The sequence below is a fragment of the Apaloderma vittatum genome, unplaced genomic scaffold, assembly GCF_000703405.1.
Source record: "Apaloderma vittatum isolate BGI_N311 unplaced genomic scaffold, ASM70340v1 scaffold20035, whole genome shotgun sequence".
In the NCBI taxonomy this organism is placed as follows: domain Eukaryota; kingdom Metazoa; phylum Chordata; class Aves; order Trogoniformes; family Trogonidae; genus Apaloderma; species Apaloderma vittatum.
In genome coordinates, this window is record NW_009716765.1 from 42,812 (window position 1) to 59,021 (window position 16,210).

The 16,210-nt window shown below is 38.2% G+C and overlaps 1 protein-coding gene across 1 annotated transcript in view; it reads right to left on the minus strand.

Annotated features, from left to right (window-relative positions):
• Positions 1-16,210, minus strand: part of FARP2 (FERM, RhoGEF and pleckstrin domain protein 2) — a gene marked incomplete at its 5' end in the record, with an annotated part of 60,693 nt that overhangs the window by 24,647 nt on the left and 19,836 nt on the right. Inside the window, 7 exons of the mRNA XM_009869668.1 lie at positions 10,011-10,017; positions 10,702-10,947; positions 11,626-11,683; positions 12,770-12,838; positions 12,983-13,146; positions 14,682-14,777; positions 16,073-16,210. The exon at positions 16,073-16,210 is cut by the window's right edge and continues 1 nt beyond it. Of these exons, the coding sequence (XP_009867970.1) occupies positions 10,011-10,017; positions 10,702-10,947; positions 11,626-11,683; positions 12,770-12,838; positions 12,983-13,146; positions 14,682-14,777; positions 16,073-16,210 (778 nt within the window). The remainder of the gene's footprint in view (positions 1-10,010; positions 10,018-10,701; positions 10,948-11,625; positions 11,684-12,769; positions 12,839-12,982; positions 13,147-14,681; positions 14,778-16,072) is intronic.

Consider the following 16,210-nt stretch of genomic DNA (forward strand, 5'->3'; position numbering starts at 1 on the left):
ATGCGTATAACTGGGAAACAAAAAAATAAATCCAGTCTAACAGTAAAACATTGCAAAAACACTGTAGTTTGCATGAACACAGCTATGGACTTCAGTGAGGATGCCAGCCTCGACTTTCGCAGCTACTGTATAATATTGTTAAATTGTTTCATTATTGTTTATGTTGCCTCTTCTTTTGTCCAGGTATAAAAATGCCTCTATCCAATATATAAAATTATAACTTAATACAAATGTTTGCCCCCTCTAATTTTTACTGGGAGGATTTTCAGTGTATATAGATGTGAAGGTTCGTACTCAAATCTGAAGTTTTTAGAATATTATACAAAATCAGTCATAAGTTCATTATAGGATTACAAAACAACTTTTAAGTCAGGTTCTCTAACCATGACCCTACTTTGTATTTTCTTCAAGAGTACGCAAATCCTATCCCTCTCACTAACACTAATACAGTTAACATACAATTGTTTTTTTAATCAATACACCTGTTAAAATATATATCCAATACACCTGTTTAATGTACATCCAAAAATCCCTTATTTGTCTTGCTAACAGAAATAAAGCAGAGATCACCTCTGTCAGGCATTTTACAGGGAATACACTTCTTTACCCCTTGCAAAGTTCAGAGATGTGGGTAGTGCAGGAAAATTTTGGAAAACTCTCACACAACGTCAATCTATAAAGCCAGAGAAGACAAGGAAGAAAGCACAGAGCGGCGAGGTTTTAAGTCTGACTCGCCATTTACTACAGTACCATAAGCCACTTTTGGTCCCACATTAGGGACAGCAGCATGTGACATGCAAGGAAGATGAAATAACCTTCCTGATCAGAGTAAAATAAACTGATAGATAAAAAATTACAACTATTTCCTTCAAAAAAAAGAAAGAATTGAGTAACAAGAGAACAACCTCCTAGATTACTCTTTAAATCATAACACTAAATTTTATAATTTAAACTATGAGGAATGTCTAACTTTCCGCTGTAATTAGTCACATGATGCCTTTAATAAAGTACTAGAAGATGTCAATGCATACTGATTTTTTTTGCAGTTACTAAACAAGCTAAATCGAAGCATACTTATACAATAGTTAAGCGAGTGGATATTTCATGCCTTTGATCTACAAAAATAAACGGTTAGAAAAAGAGACTTAAAATGGTGTATCTGAGTTTTAATTGTAGCTTTAATTTTAAAAGTGGCTGTGGAAAACCAGCATGCTAAACCTTCAACATCTCAGTTTTCTGTGTGCCTTCAGAAGCATATTGGCTGACATTCAAAAAAAGCTTTTCACTTTCCCCTGCCATCTCTTTGTCACTACTGTTAGAAATGCAAAGCAAAATTCCTTCTCTTCTGTAAAAATTCTAGTCTATAGGAAACATTCAACTCCAGTAAGAACAGGGATGTGGTCCAGGTCTGAGTGAATCTGGACTAAAAAAAAGCCACTGCAACTATGGTGATGCTAACTGAAAAGATGAGTTTGATTTTCAGATACAAAATATCAAATCTAGGATCTGTCATACTCTACATTACCTAGATCAATGGCTATCCGTTGTTTAATCAAAAGGGAAGCTCACAGCTCTGTGGGCTTTCCTCCCAGATTAATACAATTTTTAAATGGTAAGTGCTTCCACTAGGGGACTAGGTCGGTTTATTAGAATACAGGTTTTGCTAACTATATTAAAATGGACTGGATTTTACTAAAAGTTAAGTAGAAGCAGACTTCATCTGGTTTACACAGCAACGCAATAACAAGTGTAACAGTAAGATAATAAGCTTTTGACACCAGTTCTGTGTTATTTTTTCAAAAGATATTTCCATTCTTCAATCTAAATTCGGTATCTACAGTGAAAGCAAGATCTAAGTGGAAAGCTCGATAAAAATAAAATGCAAGTACTGGTATTGCAAGCTTTATGCTTGCTTAAAGCAATTCAAAGATAGACAACAAAAATAGTATCCCACAAACAAATAGCATTATTAGATGTACTAAAGGTTATGTAAGGTTCACATGTTAGGAATTCAGCTCCTTATCAGAAGGGAGTGCCCCTTGCATTCCACTGGCTGATTCCCTTTAAAGATACAAGTTTATTACTATTATCACTACTACTACTACTGCTTCAAACAGGTGAGATTCTTTTCATGCTAAAGCCCTACAGGGGTTGACCAGAAAACAATGGGAAACCACTCAGAGCTCCCTCCTGCCCAGTGCCCTGCTCAGCCCATCACATGCAGAGATCAAATTATTATTCCTAGAGTGAAAGTGCTCTACAAGCTAATGTAATACAAATGAAATCCTGGAATATCCTCAGTCTTACTTATTTCAAAATATCACAAATAATACAATTTCACTCTGCAAATTTTTCCTTTAAAATAATGTGGGACAGTTGGAGATAGGGAATCTTTAAAAAAATATCTAGGAGACTAAAAATTATCTAGGAGATTTAATAAAATTCCAAGATCCGTTTCTCATCCTCGAATGGGTACAGACCACATTAAATGTTAGAGCATGTTTATAGCACTTAGCATGTGCCCCAGTTAAACTGTATGTTTCTGTGAAGTTACACCTACACATGGCACTGTAGGAGAGTCCTAACATTGGACTCAGTTTTACGGTTACATCTAGGATTCAAAATGACTGCCCTTCTCTTGCCACCGTCCCCGCCTTGTAAAGGCTATGCTCTTTGAAGCCAAGAAAAAATGTGTATCCATTGCTAGAGATCGCAGTTTGTCAACTTTTATACTGTCATGGTGTTAAACAGAAATGTCTTTATTGTATTGACAAGCTACAACTTTGGTCTGTTTGCAGCATTGCTGAAATGCACGGAGGGGGTTTCAGCCCAAATCACTGATTTATGTCAGGTGTGTATTTTCTGTAAGCCTATGTAAAGTTGGTTTAACTTTGCAACAAAAACAATCAAAGCAAAGCTAATCGAATACAACCCCTGCAATAAAGTGACATAACACACTATGTTCTAAAATCTCCTGGTATTCTAAAGGAGTCAGAGTCAACTCTGCCAATTCCTCCTTGCTGAAAAGCAAAGTTGTTTGGAGTGAATGTTTTCATTGTTTTATAACTCAGCAGACATAATATGGAGGATAATTTTTTTAAAATCACAGAATCACAGAATGTCAGGGGTTGGAAGGGACCTCAAAAGATCATCTAGTCCAGCCCCCCTGCCAGAGCAGGATCACCTACAGTAGGTCACACAGGAACGCGTGCAGCCAGGTATTGAATGTCTCCAGAGAAGGAGACTCCATAACCTCCCTGGGCAGCCTGTGCCAGTGCTCTGTCACCCTCACAGTGAAAAAGCTTTTCCTAATATTTTTGTGGAACCTCCTATGCTCCAGCTTGTACCCATTGCCCCTTGTCCTGTCATTGGACATCACTGAAAAGAGCCTGGCTCTGTCCTCCTGAAACTCACCCTTGACGTATTTATAAACATTTAGGAGATCACTCCTCAGCCTTCTCTTCTCCAGGCTAAAGAGACCCAGCTCCCTCAGCCTTTGCCCATCATCTCTGTAGCTCTGTGCTGGACTCTCTCAAGCAGTTCCCTGTCTCTCTTGAGCTGAGGGGCCCAGAACTGGACACAATATTCCAGATGTGGCCTCACCGGGGCAGAGGAGAGGGGCAGGAAGACCTCTCTCAACCTACTAGCTATTCCCCTTCTAATACACCCCAGGAACTAACCCAGAAACCTGCTCAATTTACTTATGCAAGTACTATTGTCTTTTCAAAGTAACGGTTTACATGATTCAAGAAAACAGGATTTACCCATACACTGCTCACAGACTCCTGAAGGAGAACTTCCAACCTAAAAAACATGCAATTTTCTCCATACCCTATGTTTGCAATGAAGGACAGGCTTCCAATAAAAACAAATATACAGGAAAGAGTTTGACAGACATACCAAGTTTAAAAGAAAATGTTTCCACAATAAACGTAATTCCTCTAATGAAATCTGAACTTAGTTCTATTTGTACTCCAAGCAAAAAGTCTGCACAAAATAGTAATTTGAAAACCACACACCAATATTTGCCCCAGCTGTGCTCTATGTTCAGCAAAGTGGTACAGAAGGAAAGCTGCCTGGAGAAATCTAATAATAAAACTCTACGATGCCTTGGCTAGGAGAACAAGTATTTATTCTATTTCAAACACAAGGGTAATGAAAAATAAAGTTAAAAAGCTCATGGTGTCTTTTATATCAAAGTTTTCCTTATTTTATTTTATAAACAATTAAAATTATTAGTACAAATTTGTAGGTTTATAACCAGCAAACCGAAGAGACACAGATATTAAAAATCCCAACATGTAATTCAATGAAACATTTACCATATTAAAAAAACAACTTCAGGAGAACAATTAAGAAATGCCGGCCCTCTTTGTTTTCTTAATGTAATCCTTTCCTGAAAAGGGTAGCACCTATTTAATCAGGGAGTCACTCTAACCAAAGCACACATAGCCCTGCATGTATTAATAAATGGGCGTTTTGTGTTTCTTACTGATCTGCAGGGCTCTTGCAAGCCACGCTCTCAGCTGCCATTTGAGTAGCAGCAGAAAATCGCTACTTTGGCAAATTTATAGCAACATCTTCCCCACAAACCAGGTTCAACTAATGGTGCTCCAGATTTGAAATCAGCAAAGCTACAGCTCATCCAGTGGACTACTCCTATGGCCACTCACAAGCAAAACTAAATTAAGTGGATTTTATGATACATGTTTGGATCTGTAAAGTCTTCCCTTATTCATACAGAGTGTATATGCAAACCCGTACATATACACATAGCATTTGTGACAAGTATGATGTAAGATCTACTAAAAACTACAGGTAATGACAGCTAAAAGACTACACTGAAAATTTTATCATTCATTCAATCAATACCCGATAATTATGGTTTAGAGCTTTTTATAAAATGACAATAATGGGAATGACTTACCGACAGGTTTGCATGAAAAAGCATAAAATTATAGTGACTTTTATTAATGTCTCCACAAAACCTCACCCTTATCAAGATTTCCAACTAAACAAAAACTACCACCACCAAAACCAATCAACAGCAAACCAAAACCAAGCCATCACAAAAAAAAAAATCCCTTAAACAAAATCACCTACAACCACAGCACATGTATACACAGAAAAAGGAGTTCAATACTTGGCATTATCCAGGCATTATCTGAAATTCACTGGAAATTAAAGTGAAAGTTAAGAGCAGATCAATATATTGCCCTATTCCATCCTAAAATAAAATATGCTCAGTCCTAGGAAATATACAGCACGTATTACTTGAATAAGAAATGAGTACTTTAAAATTACAAAGTCTACACACAATAGATAAGACAGGCTAGTAAAGTTTATCAAAGTTTAACTGGATGGTGATAGGTCAAAGAATACTCTATGACCCATGTCTTGTGCAAACTAAGGGTTCCAGTAACTGCATACACGAAGATCAGAAATGTTCTGATGTAGTGCTTTACATCTAATAAATGTGTTTAAGCATAGAACTGTTATTAAGTATACGCATATAGGACTATAGGTGCAGATTAAATTGGCCATTCAAGATGTGTATTTCTTAGTGTCTTTTAGTTGCACTGCAATGCACAAGTCAAGTACTGCAAAAGACCTAAACCCATCATCCTAACTTATTTTGAAAAGCTACTAATATTGATATACCTTCTACAGCTGTATGTATTTGTTAATATAGGAAAACAGAAAAGTGGAAGGATGGAAAACAGTCCTACTTCACCGAGAAGCAGGAGCAATGGCTTCAGGACACTCCCTTTACTGAGTAACCACTGCAACAGCTGATGGCTGCACAGTCTGGTGCTGGAAAATAAGCCTGGAAACCCCAGTGGTTCTCCATTCTGGAAAAACATGGCACTAAAACTGTATGTCCACTAGAAATTTAAGTACCTACACATCCCCCCCCAGCTTCCCACAGATGAGAGCAGAAAGTAAATGTGAAAGAACGCATCTGCAGAAGAAAGAATGTCAAAGAGAGGGAGAGGGCGACCACTCACTTGTCATGAAAAACTGAAGGTTTGCACCTAGGCTTTCATCTGCTCCTGCCATAGCTCCTCAAATGCTTTCTTCTCAAGCTGAGCATGCATGGGATACTTGACAAAGATATTCTATTTTTTTCCTATGTGACTTCCCCCGCTTTTTCATGCCATGCAATACCCGCAAGAGCTTTCACTGCTAAGTGTCCACAAGGCTCCCAGGTGGCATGCACCAAAACCACACCTGCCAGCATACTACTCACCTTCTTGAAAAGAGAATTTGTATGCTCAGGGAAAAAAAAAAAAAGAAATCAGTATCAGGAAGTTTTAGTAGCATCAACATTGTAAAAAGAAAATAAAACAAACCACAAGGAGTAACACTCAATGCTTAGCAGCATTGCTGGTACTCTAGACATAACCACACCACACCGAGTTCACCAATTCCCTTGCATTACTCAAAGACAAACGATATGGACAGAGAATGGAAAGCTCTTCCTTTTCTCACCTTCCACTGCTACCTCAGGAGACAGCTAAGGGAGAAGACGATGCCTGGCATGGTTCTACTGAAACAAAGTAACTCACAACTGGTGCTCAAGTTCACTGCAAAGCACTGAGCCATTCCATTCCCTTGAAGGTAGACTGTTTTTCTCTTCATCTCTATTGGAAAGTGAATCTGAACTTATCCGTCTGGAGGAAATGATGAAGAACCTTGTCTCACAGTTCTTGCCAGAATGAAAACTCTATGAGTTAAATTTTCTCATCTTTTGTGCCTACCTGGGAAACCATTAATGAAACAGAGCTAAGCATTCAACTATAACCTCAGCCATATAGCTCTGAAAATGAGAAAAGCGCAAAAGAAACCATGACAGCTACATGCTATCAATTAGCAACAGCAAAGATACAACTAAGAGGCAGCAGCACTGAACTCTCATAACCTGCAAGTACACCATGGTGTGCACTTCTGGCAACGGATATCAGCTTATCAGCTGCTGATCAGCATTGTCTTTATGCAAGCACCCCAAATCCAGATATTACAGAGGGGTCAGATGATGTGAAGAATCAGTGTTTCTGGTGACACCTGTAACTAAAACCTTCATCTGAACAGCTCTGTACCCAGGTCAAAGATCTCCCCAGCCCTCCACCTCACCCTCACCTATGGATCCAAAAATCTTGCCCTAAGCTAAAGGACAGAGATCCTAGTCACGCCCATTCCTTTAGAAAACAAAAAAAAGGCATTACATTAAGACTTAGGTTTGTTTTTTTCAATCCCTGAGATTTAAACTGCCAGTAAAAGATCTGCAGAGTTGCAAAATACAAAACGAAAAACACTGAAGATGACTTTTCAAAGTAACTGCTGTGCAATAAAATGTATTGGCAAACATTCTCTCAGGATTGCCAAGTGTGTTTATTGAAAATACAGGCAGTCGTTTCCTAAGATCTTTTCAAAATCTACTGAATTTAGTTGGACTTATTCCCATAATACACAATTCTAACACATTTAGAGAGAATGCTGGTGACTGAAGTACAGAATATGAATCGGAAGCAGACAGATATATGTAAATAGCTGAATTATGATTTTTAAAAAAAAAAAATCAAAGAAATTAACAGCCTTTCTCTAAATCTTTATCTGCATATTTGTCCCTTATTCTACCACCTGTAACAAAGCTTGAACGCAGAATTCTGTCTTTTTCCTGCTTTTCTTCTTCCTTTTAAAGTTACATAATGTAGTTGGTTGTGGGAAGGAAATTGGACAAACCACCTGAAATCATATTTAAAGGTATCAGCTTTGAACACAACTGAAGACCTCCTCCAAGTGCCTGTTTAGAAATGTCACACTACACATCCACATCTCCTCCACAGGTCTCCACAAAGAGCAAGAACATGCATTTAACTGAAGAAAATTAGCATAGAGCTCTTATAAACAAGAGTGACCAAATCTACATTCCTGTAGGTGTGAAGTAATACTTTGCTCAAAATGTGCTTTAATTTTCTTTGCCACTGGCAAAGGCAACAGCTTTCTCATGGAGCAACAGTGATTTTATTCAAATACAGGAACCACAACATAAAGGCAAGTGCTGTGAAGAATAGTCATACCTTGGTAAAAACTAAATTAGAAAAAACAGGTGACTATAGGAGGTTTTCCCTCATGTTCTGCCATATACTGAGAGGAATTCTCTTGAAGTTTTATTTACCGGAATTTTGAGAAATAATAGTATTTTTAAAATGTTTGAGTAAAGAATGAAGGTCTTTTACTGATATATTCAAGACCACATCTGAGAAAAATGAGTAATACTGAACATAAAGTTATGCTTGTACCTGTAAGCTGGTAATTTTTGAGGCATTAATTGTACTAGTACTGCACTCTACAAAGGACTGAAAATCAGGTAACTGGGAGTCCCAAAATGAAATGGCCGAAGGAAATGATGCTTTCCATAACAAATCAAGTTTCAGTCAAGAATTATGTATTTCACATTCTTGCTCATAAAAAAAGCAAAATACTCTAAAAATGCTATTAGAGCTGAAGCTCAGAATTCATGTCCCTCAATCCATCAGAATGGCAGACAGGAAGGATGCTTCACAACTTCTACTGTTTCACTTCAATAAATGTGGCTAAATTAGATGCGAACAGTTCAGTAACTGTCTTTTCAGTTACGCTTTCAAACTTACAGATCAAGTCTTATGTCAAAGTCACCTGACTAAAAAATTTATAAAAGTGGTGAGGTGCTAACTGTTGTCTACACTATGCACTCCTCCTAATGTCTCAATTTTTTCAGACAGATTACGTTATTTTTCTGACTATGGCCCACATTTTAAAGAAAAAGTGAAAGTTATCACTGAGTTTACCACCACCTTTATCCACAGATAAAGGACACTTATGAATTAATTTGTAAGCATTTTTACGCAGACTGATTAAATGAAGTAACACAAAATGCAACATGAATTAAGTGCTTTTATAGTCCATGCATATATCTCCAAACTGTTGCAAAGCAGAAGAGTACTTCTTTGTTGCTGCACTGCTGAAGGCACTCCGAAGTCAGAAAACACAGTGATTGTCTTCACAAGAGGTTTTGGCAACTGTTACTTTGATTTGTTTGTGTACACATTCCCCTCTTCTAAACTACCAAGTTATTTATTCTTTGAAATATACTGCAGACATGTTGCACAGGTTGGTATTTTAAAACTTTCCTTCACAGTTGATTTAAAGATTGTCTGTTCTTTTGATTGTGAAAACAAAAAACCCAAAACAAGGGCTTAACTGCACTGCAGAAAAACAGCTGATTTACTGGATGTGGTCACGTGCTAACAAGCATGTGCAAAAGTGACTGTTGTATTTGTGTGTGAGGAATAGCATATTATATCAGACTCTCAGAGATACATTTATAGCCAAAGAAATCTTTCAACATACTGTAATTTGTAATGTCTTCATAAGCCAGCTGATGATACTTAACTTCTCTGACATCAGTGTTTTTTTCCTAAATGCAGAATTTTGCAAATATTGTAGCCTATTATAACACATTTTGGATGCAGTGTGATGCGTATAATACAGCACCAAAGCTAGGATACTTTGAGGGAAGCTGAAAAAGTACATGAAAAAAAAAATTAGATCAACTATATTATGTGACTTAAAATCCAGCCACTGGATTAGTTTTCTTCTTAAGATGACTGACATCACATCGTTTTGACTTCTACAGTCTGAACAGCATAGAGTGGTCCATCACAAAAATCAAGAATCAATCAATTGACATGTGCCTTCTTTGTCCAGTCTTCTTGTGTGAGATTTTTTAAATTATTCTGAAAGTCAAAAGCAAAATTATCACTGCTGGCTTCAGCAAAAGGGTTACTAAAGAAAAGGTTTACATCCAGTGGTGCAGCAGTTTCAGAGTCCCAGGAGTCTGCATCTGTGCTGCTGGAGTCTTCTGTTGTGGTAGGTGGATAGCTCAACTGTTCCAGCTGGTCAATAATGTCTGTGAACTGAAAGGCTGAGCTAGACTCTGAACGAACTGAATAGGCAGGGAAGTTCACCATGGAACTAGCCTCTGAATGGTTTGTCGAGCTGTATGCATGCAGGGAGGATGTACCGTTCAGTGGCAAATTATTGAGGGAGCTGCTCTCGGAGCGGTTGTTGATGAGCGAACTCGTTTCAGATGGGCTCAAGAGGCTTTGCATTCTGCTTGCTTGGGCTTTCACCTCAAACAGCTCTGAGGTATCTGACGGTCTCTCATTGCCATTGAAATCGCTCCCTTCTTCAAACTCAAACTCATCTTCCATATTCATATCTACTGCTTCAGTTGAGTACCTGTCAGGGCTTGACTGAGAAGAGACTGTATTTTGCTGAAGGGCATCTGTAGTTAAGCCAGGCGACTCGGACACACACCTATAAAAATCAGAACCCTTTAACTCTAAACCATTGTACATATATGAAAATGCCTCAGAGCCCCCAGCAAAAAAGGAAATTTCTGCTGGGTCATCATCAATAAATTCCTCCGACACTTGTAATTGTGAATTTGTCAATGTGAAAAGAGGGGCACCCTGAATGCCATGCTGATGCTCTTAAAAAAAAACCTGTGGTGAAGTCATCCTCATCATTGTCATTTTTACAAACTGCGACCCTGCTCTCCTTACTACTCCTTTCTAGGTCTAGATCTAAACCACAACCACTCTCAACAACAGGACAAGCTGGGTTACAATTTCCTGCAACACTACCAAACCCAACACCTTGGAGCACGGGAGATCCAGGCTGCTGCATCACTTTCCTTCCCTCTTCTTCTGACGGCACTGCAGTGTTTTTTTCTGTAATCCTCATGTATGGTGCTCGTCGATCCAAAGAGGAAGGGCTGGTTTCTGCACAGATGGGCAGGACAGGAGGAGCAGGAGTGGCCGATGAGTGAACTGAGTGGAAGGGGGCAGCTGTCGAGGCAGGAGACCCTGTGGTTCTCAAGCCTTCAGTGAATGGGACACTCTAAGAGGAGAAAAAAAGTAGAAACACAACAGATAAAACGTTTTTATTACAAATAAATCCACAACATCCAGTTCCTGATAACAGAAGGAATACATGCTTCAAAAGAGCTCATTTTAGAGCAAACAAAGCACTGCATATAGAAACAGATCTAGCAGTCCCAGGAAGAGGCAAGATCTTTTTTCTGAATTCTGATAACTGGATGGAAAGTTAAATCCATGTATTTTACAGCCTCTGCTGAAAAAGCATCAACAAAGGAAAGTAACACAAAGCAATGACAGTGAAATACTGTGATGCTTCCTTAACCTCTTGCACATAAAGTAAATGCATTCAGTGAAATACTCATTTCTCACCACTGATTGTAGAAGGCATCTATACAATAAACTCAAGACTTTGCAGAAGCAGTTACGTAGTACCTGAAGACAAACTGAAATAATGACATAGTAGAAAATATGACATTTTCTTTTCAGTTAAGTTAAACTCTGGAAAGGAAAATATAACTCACTTTACAACATTGGCTACAAGTATCAAGACTGATATCACCTGCAAAAAGAAACGAACTGTGCATCAGGGATGAAAAGTAAACAGTAAAAGTGATACCAGACAAGCAGTTCACTCAGAGCACTCTTTAAGAAAGCTGGTGATCAGCTTCCCTGCCTGCAGTACTGCTGCACAACTGACCTGCTTTGGCACGTCGGTGTTCGAAGCACGGGTGGATGCTCTGGCTTTGCTGTGCCTCCTGCAGAACAGAGAGCACCCTGTGAGTATCCAAGACATGAATCAGCTTTCCTCCTCCCCCATTCAGCTATTTCCATTCTAGTAGCCAACAGAAACATATCAAGCTGTACCTTATTATGTTTTGTAATAAGCAGTTCAAGATTTAAGAAGTCACAAGAGCCATAAATTACACAAAATAAGAGTAAGAAATGTACAGAACATAGAATCAAGCAAGATCCATTCATACCACTGAAGGAGAACTCAAGAGCAACTTGGAGCAGAAGACTAGACTAGATAGCACACTTAGTTTAACTTCTTTGTCACCAATATAAACATTTACAAACAAATGGCTTCAAAATCAGAATGGGTTAATCTGTAAGAACATTACAAACAACTTACAATTCTGCCAACCCTCTAACTACGGCATATAAAATTCTATCTTACACCCCAGAAAGGTAGCCTGCATCACACCTGTAGTTAGATTCATTCTATGACAATAATTTACTAGATATTCAATCTTTTGTACAGAAAAAGGAGCTCAACTGGAGTCCAAAACATTAAAAATATGTATTAATAGTAGATTAATGCAAACTTCTTAAAATTCCTAAGTTCCTATAATATTTCAGATGAAAGACTGTAATTCTCACACATAAACGGGATGGCTTCATATCAAAGGAAATAAATGACTATTTTATAATGAAAATGCACATTCTTTATTTATATGTTTAGAAATGAATAAGTATTTAAAGTCACAGTTTCAGACTTGCAGATCCCAAGCTCAATTATGTACTCTGTCCAGTGAGACACGTCCTTACCATTTTCAGTGAATCTTCCAAATAGACTGAACTTTTAGATGATCAAGTTGCACGTTGTGTACGACATTATAATGCAATACTCAAACTTTCGCAAGCCTCTTTACATCATCACAGAATGAAGGGGTTTTAAAAATTTAGTCCAGCTAACTTAAATTTGAGGTGGACCTTAGTAACTGAGAAGTCAGGAAATGATCATGCCTCCAAGTATCATTTAGAAACACTGAAATACAGGAAATAAGGGCACTGCAAAAGTTTCAACTACATTTCACCTTAAAAAAATTATTTGTACTTACCTTTCATATGGGGTTTTCTTCATCCCACTGTCCTTAATATAATCCACTAGCTGCTTCTGTGTTCGTCCACTGTGAACCCACAAAAGTACAAATGTTATGCAACACAGCAGAGAATTATAGATGGAATGACTTTAGAATACTTTTTCCTTTTGATTTAATTTTCTAAGACATAAGGAATTCAGCTTTAATAAATCTGTTTATGTTTCTCCCTACCTGTATCTGAATGATGACCCTCTGGTGAAGAAAACTGCTTTAGCCTTTGGCTTTGGCTGATCGAAAAGCCTAAAGAATGTGTGATATTCAACACAGATTTTCCAGAAGTTTTTACACTCATCTCTGCTTCCCAAAAGAAACTCCAATGTGTCTTGATATGGACCCTGAGAACAGAACGCAGAAGCCAAGTGGCATATAAAATGGCAATGGAGGATAGAGTGCAAATATGCCAAAAAAAGATGCAGTATTTTGCTAAGTAACTTCTCATATGCCTTAAAAATAATTTAACAGCTTTCAAAAAACACTTGTTTACTTTAAAACTGTAAAAATGTTTAAAATGCACTTGACTTTAGAAACATGTTCAATATAAGCCTCCTTAAGAAATATGCATCATAAAGTTAGTAATCTTTTAAAATGCGTTTTCCTTAGAAGTTCTGATGCTTGTCTTACTTCCTGAGATTTAGATAAGACTCGAAAATACTGCATATTTCAGAGAATCACCTGGAGTACTGTGGCCAGCTGTGGAGTCCTCAACACAAGGACATGGACCTGTTGGAGCAGGTAAGAGGGCCATAAGATGACGAGAGGGCTGGAGACCTCTGCTATGAGGACAGGTCATGAGAGTTGGGGTTGTTTAGCCTGGAGAAGAGAAGGCTCTAGGGACACCTTATAGTGGCCTTCCAGTTCCTGAAGGGGGCTACAAGAAAGCTGAGGAGGGACTATTTAGAAGGGCGTGTAGTGACAGGATGAGGGGCAATGGTTTTGAACTAGAGCAGGGGAGATTTAGACTAGATATTAGGAAGAAGTTCTTTACTAAGATGGTGGTGAAACACTGGAACAGGTTGCTCAGAGAGGTGGTGGAGGCTCCATCCCTGGAGGCATCAACACATTCTATGATTCTATGATAGTGAGACACATTACTACATACGCAGGCAGTGTGCCCTGCTTCAGTTTTCCTTGATACACATTACTAAAGTACGTCCAAGATTTTTTTCCCCCCTCCTATTTTAATACAACCTTACGTTGAACACAACCTACTTATCCAGCGTGGAAGCAACAACTTTGATATGCAATCAAAAAAAGCTACTGTAAATCTACCAAGCATGAAAAATAACACTTCTAGTATGCAGATATACAGAAAAGATAATGCTGTAGCAAGAGTAATCACACAGTCCTTAAAATTAGCCTCCAACAATATAATCCCAGCCATCTTTCTTTCCTTTCTTTTCAATGAAGGAATTCTTTACAAAATCCTGCATTCAAGCAGCACATATTCAACAACTTCCTGGAGGAAATATTCATGTAAAGCAATCAGAGATTTACTATTTCAATGCTTAAGTTGCCTTAGTTCATTTTGATGATAATGAATCAGAGCTCATTAGAATGTTAACCTCCATTCATATCCAAGGGAAACATTACACTGTGATTTTACAGAGGAAAGGTACTGAGACAGGATGCACCAAATATTTGGATTTTGTTTTGATTTTCTTCTATCTTATATTCACACATGTGTATGCCTATATCAAGGATAAGCTGAGGCTGATACATGAAACCAAAAAATCTAAGACAACAGACAGGCAGTGAGAAAGGAAAGACTGAATGTTGAAGCCAAGCCTACTTCACTGAAATTTTCATAATAAAATCAAATATACATATTGTTTTTCAACACTGACCAGCCTACAATTACAGTGAAACTTACACAGACATCTGGGTGAAGTTTAATAAGGAATCTTTTCCTCTTGAAGCTTAGTTTACGGACCTTTGACCAGTTGAAGGTATTGATTTTCGTATTACCCTGAATTGAAATTGTAACAGTTAAAAGTCAGCAAAATTTTCAGAAGTAAGAGCAGTGAACAAAATTCTGATGTGGCTATACAGACATGTGCATGTGCACACACCACCTCAAACTATTTTATTGGATTTTTATTTCTGGTGACAGTATTCCTTTAAACAATTTTATCTTTCCATATAGGGATATCTACAAGTGTGTGATGTCTGTCTCTGCACAGACACTAGAAAACTGAATGAAAATCTAGAAAATCAGATGGGAAAGCAACGTTTCAGCCCCAGGATACTTTATAGTAAGAGCAAGATGAGGATTTCATTTTCATATGCTTTCCTTTTCCTCTGGACAGAACTCTAGACACACTCTTCCAAGCCGATCTTTCAGCATAGTATACTGAGGAGTACTTGCCACACGTGGGGAATCCTGCCAAGCTCTTTCACTCACAAGTCCACTTTTTTGGCTAAAACTGGCCTAAAACTTGGCTCTGCCTTCACCTTGCTGCTCTACATCAGACCTCTCTTCCCTGTACCACTGACTGCCAAAGCACACACTACTGCAGCAATTCTCCTGTCACCCTCTATAAGCAAAGGGAGACAAATGAACAGTACTTCAGAAGACCCAAACGAGCTGAAATTATCAAAATCTCAGGGGCTGAGAAGCAACTGAGGAGGACCAAGAATTGCAGGGCTGCATTGGCTGATGCATTTCTGAAGAGAAGCTGCCTTGCAGCAACAAAAGAACAAGTACAACACAAAATGAGTGGAAAATGAGTGCCCAAATGGAAATATTTTAGTAAGTCAGCTGCCTGTGTGTTTTGGTGGAGGAAAAGAATATGATCACATTCCTAAAAAAAAACTCCGATCCAATCGCTTATTTAACACAACAAAAGCAGTAATTCTAATTGGTCTGATCACCTCAATAAAACAGCATTTCTGTACACTAAGAGCAATGTTATCCCAACAAAAATACACTGTAACATTAAAACAAGGTAAACTGAACCAAAATTCCAGGACTACAGACCTGTTCCAGGGATGTACCAAACGAACTGATTATTTTCTCTGAACACATAAGTAAGTTTCAAGATGACAACAAAAATCCTTCTACTTTGCTGTCACTGTTGGTTTTTGATGCTCTTCTCTCTGCACCAACAACGACAAACTGCACCGAACAGTATTTTGGGGCCTTAAATGACCATAAAAGTGTGCTAAAATCAGAGACAACTGACAGTAAAACAAGAAACTTAGGAATAAGATGTGCCAATGGAAAGACAGACATAGGTAGTCAGTCTGCCCTCTCCACCTTACCTGGAAAACAAGCACACCCATGTGTGAAACAGCTAGATTGATTTTGGTGCCCTCACGGTCAGATGCAAGATGAAATCTGATGCCATACATCTCCAGTTTCCGAGCAATTTCAAGCACTTGAAAGTCTGATTCAGCAGG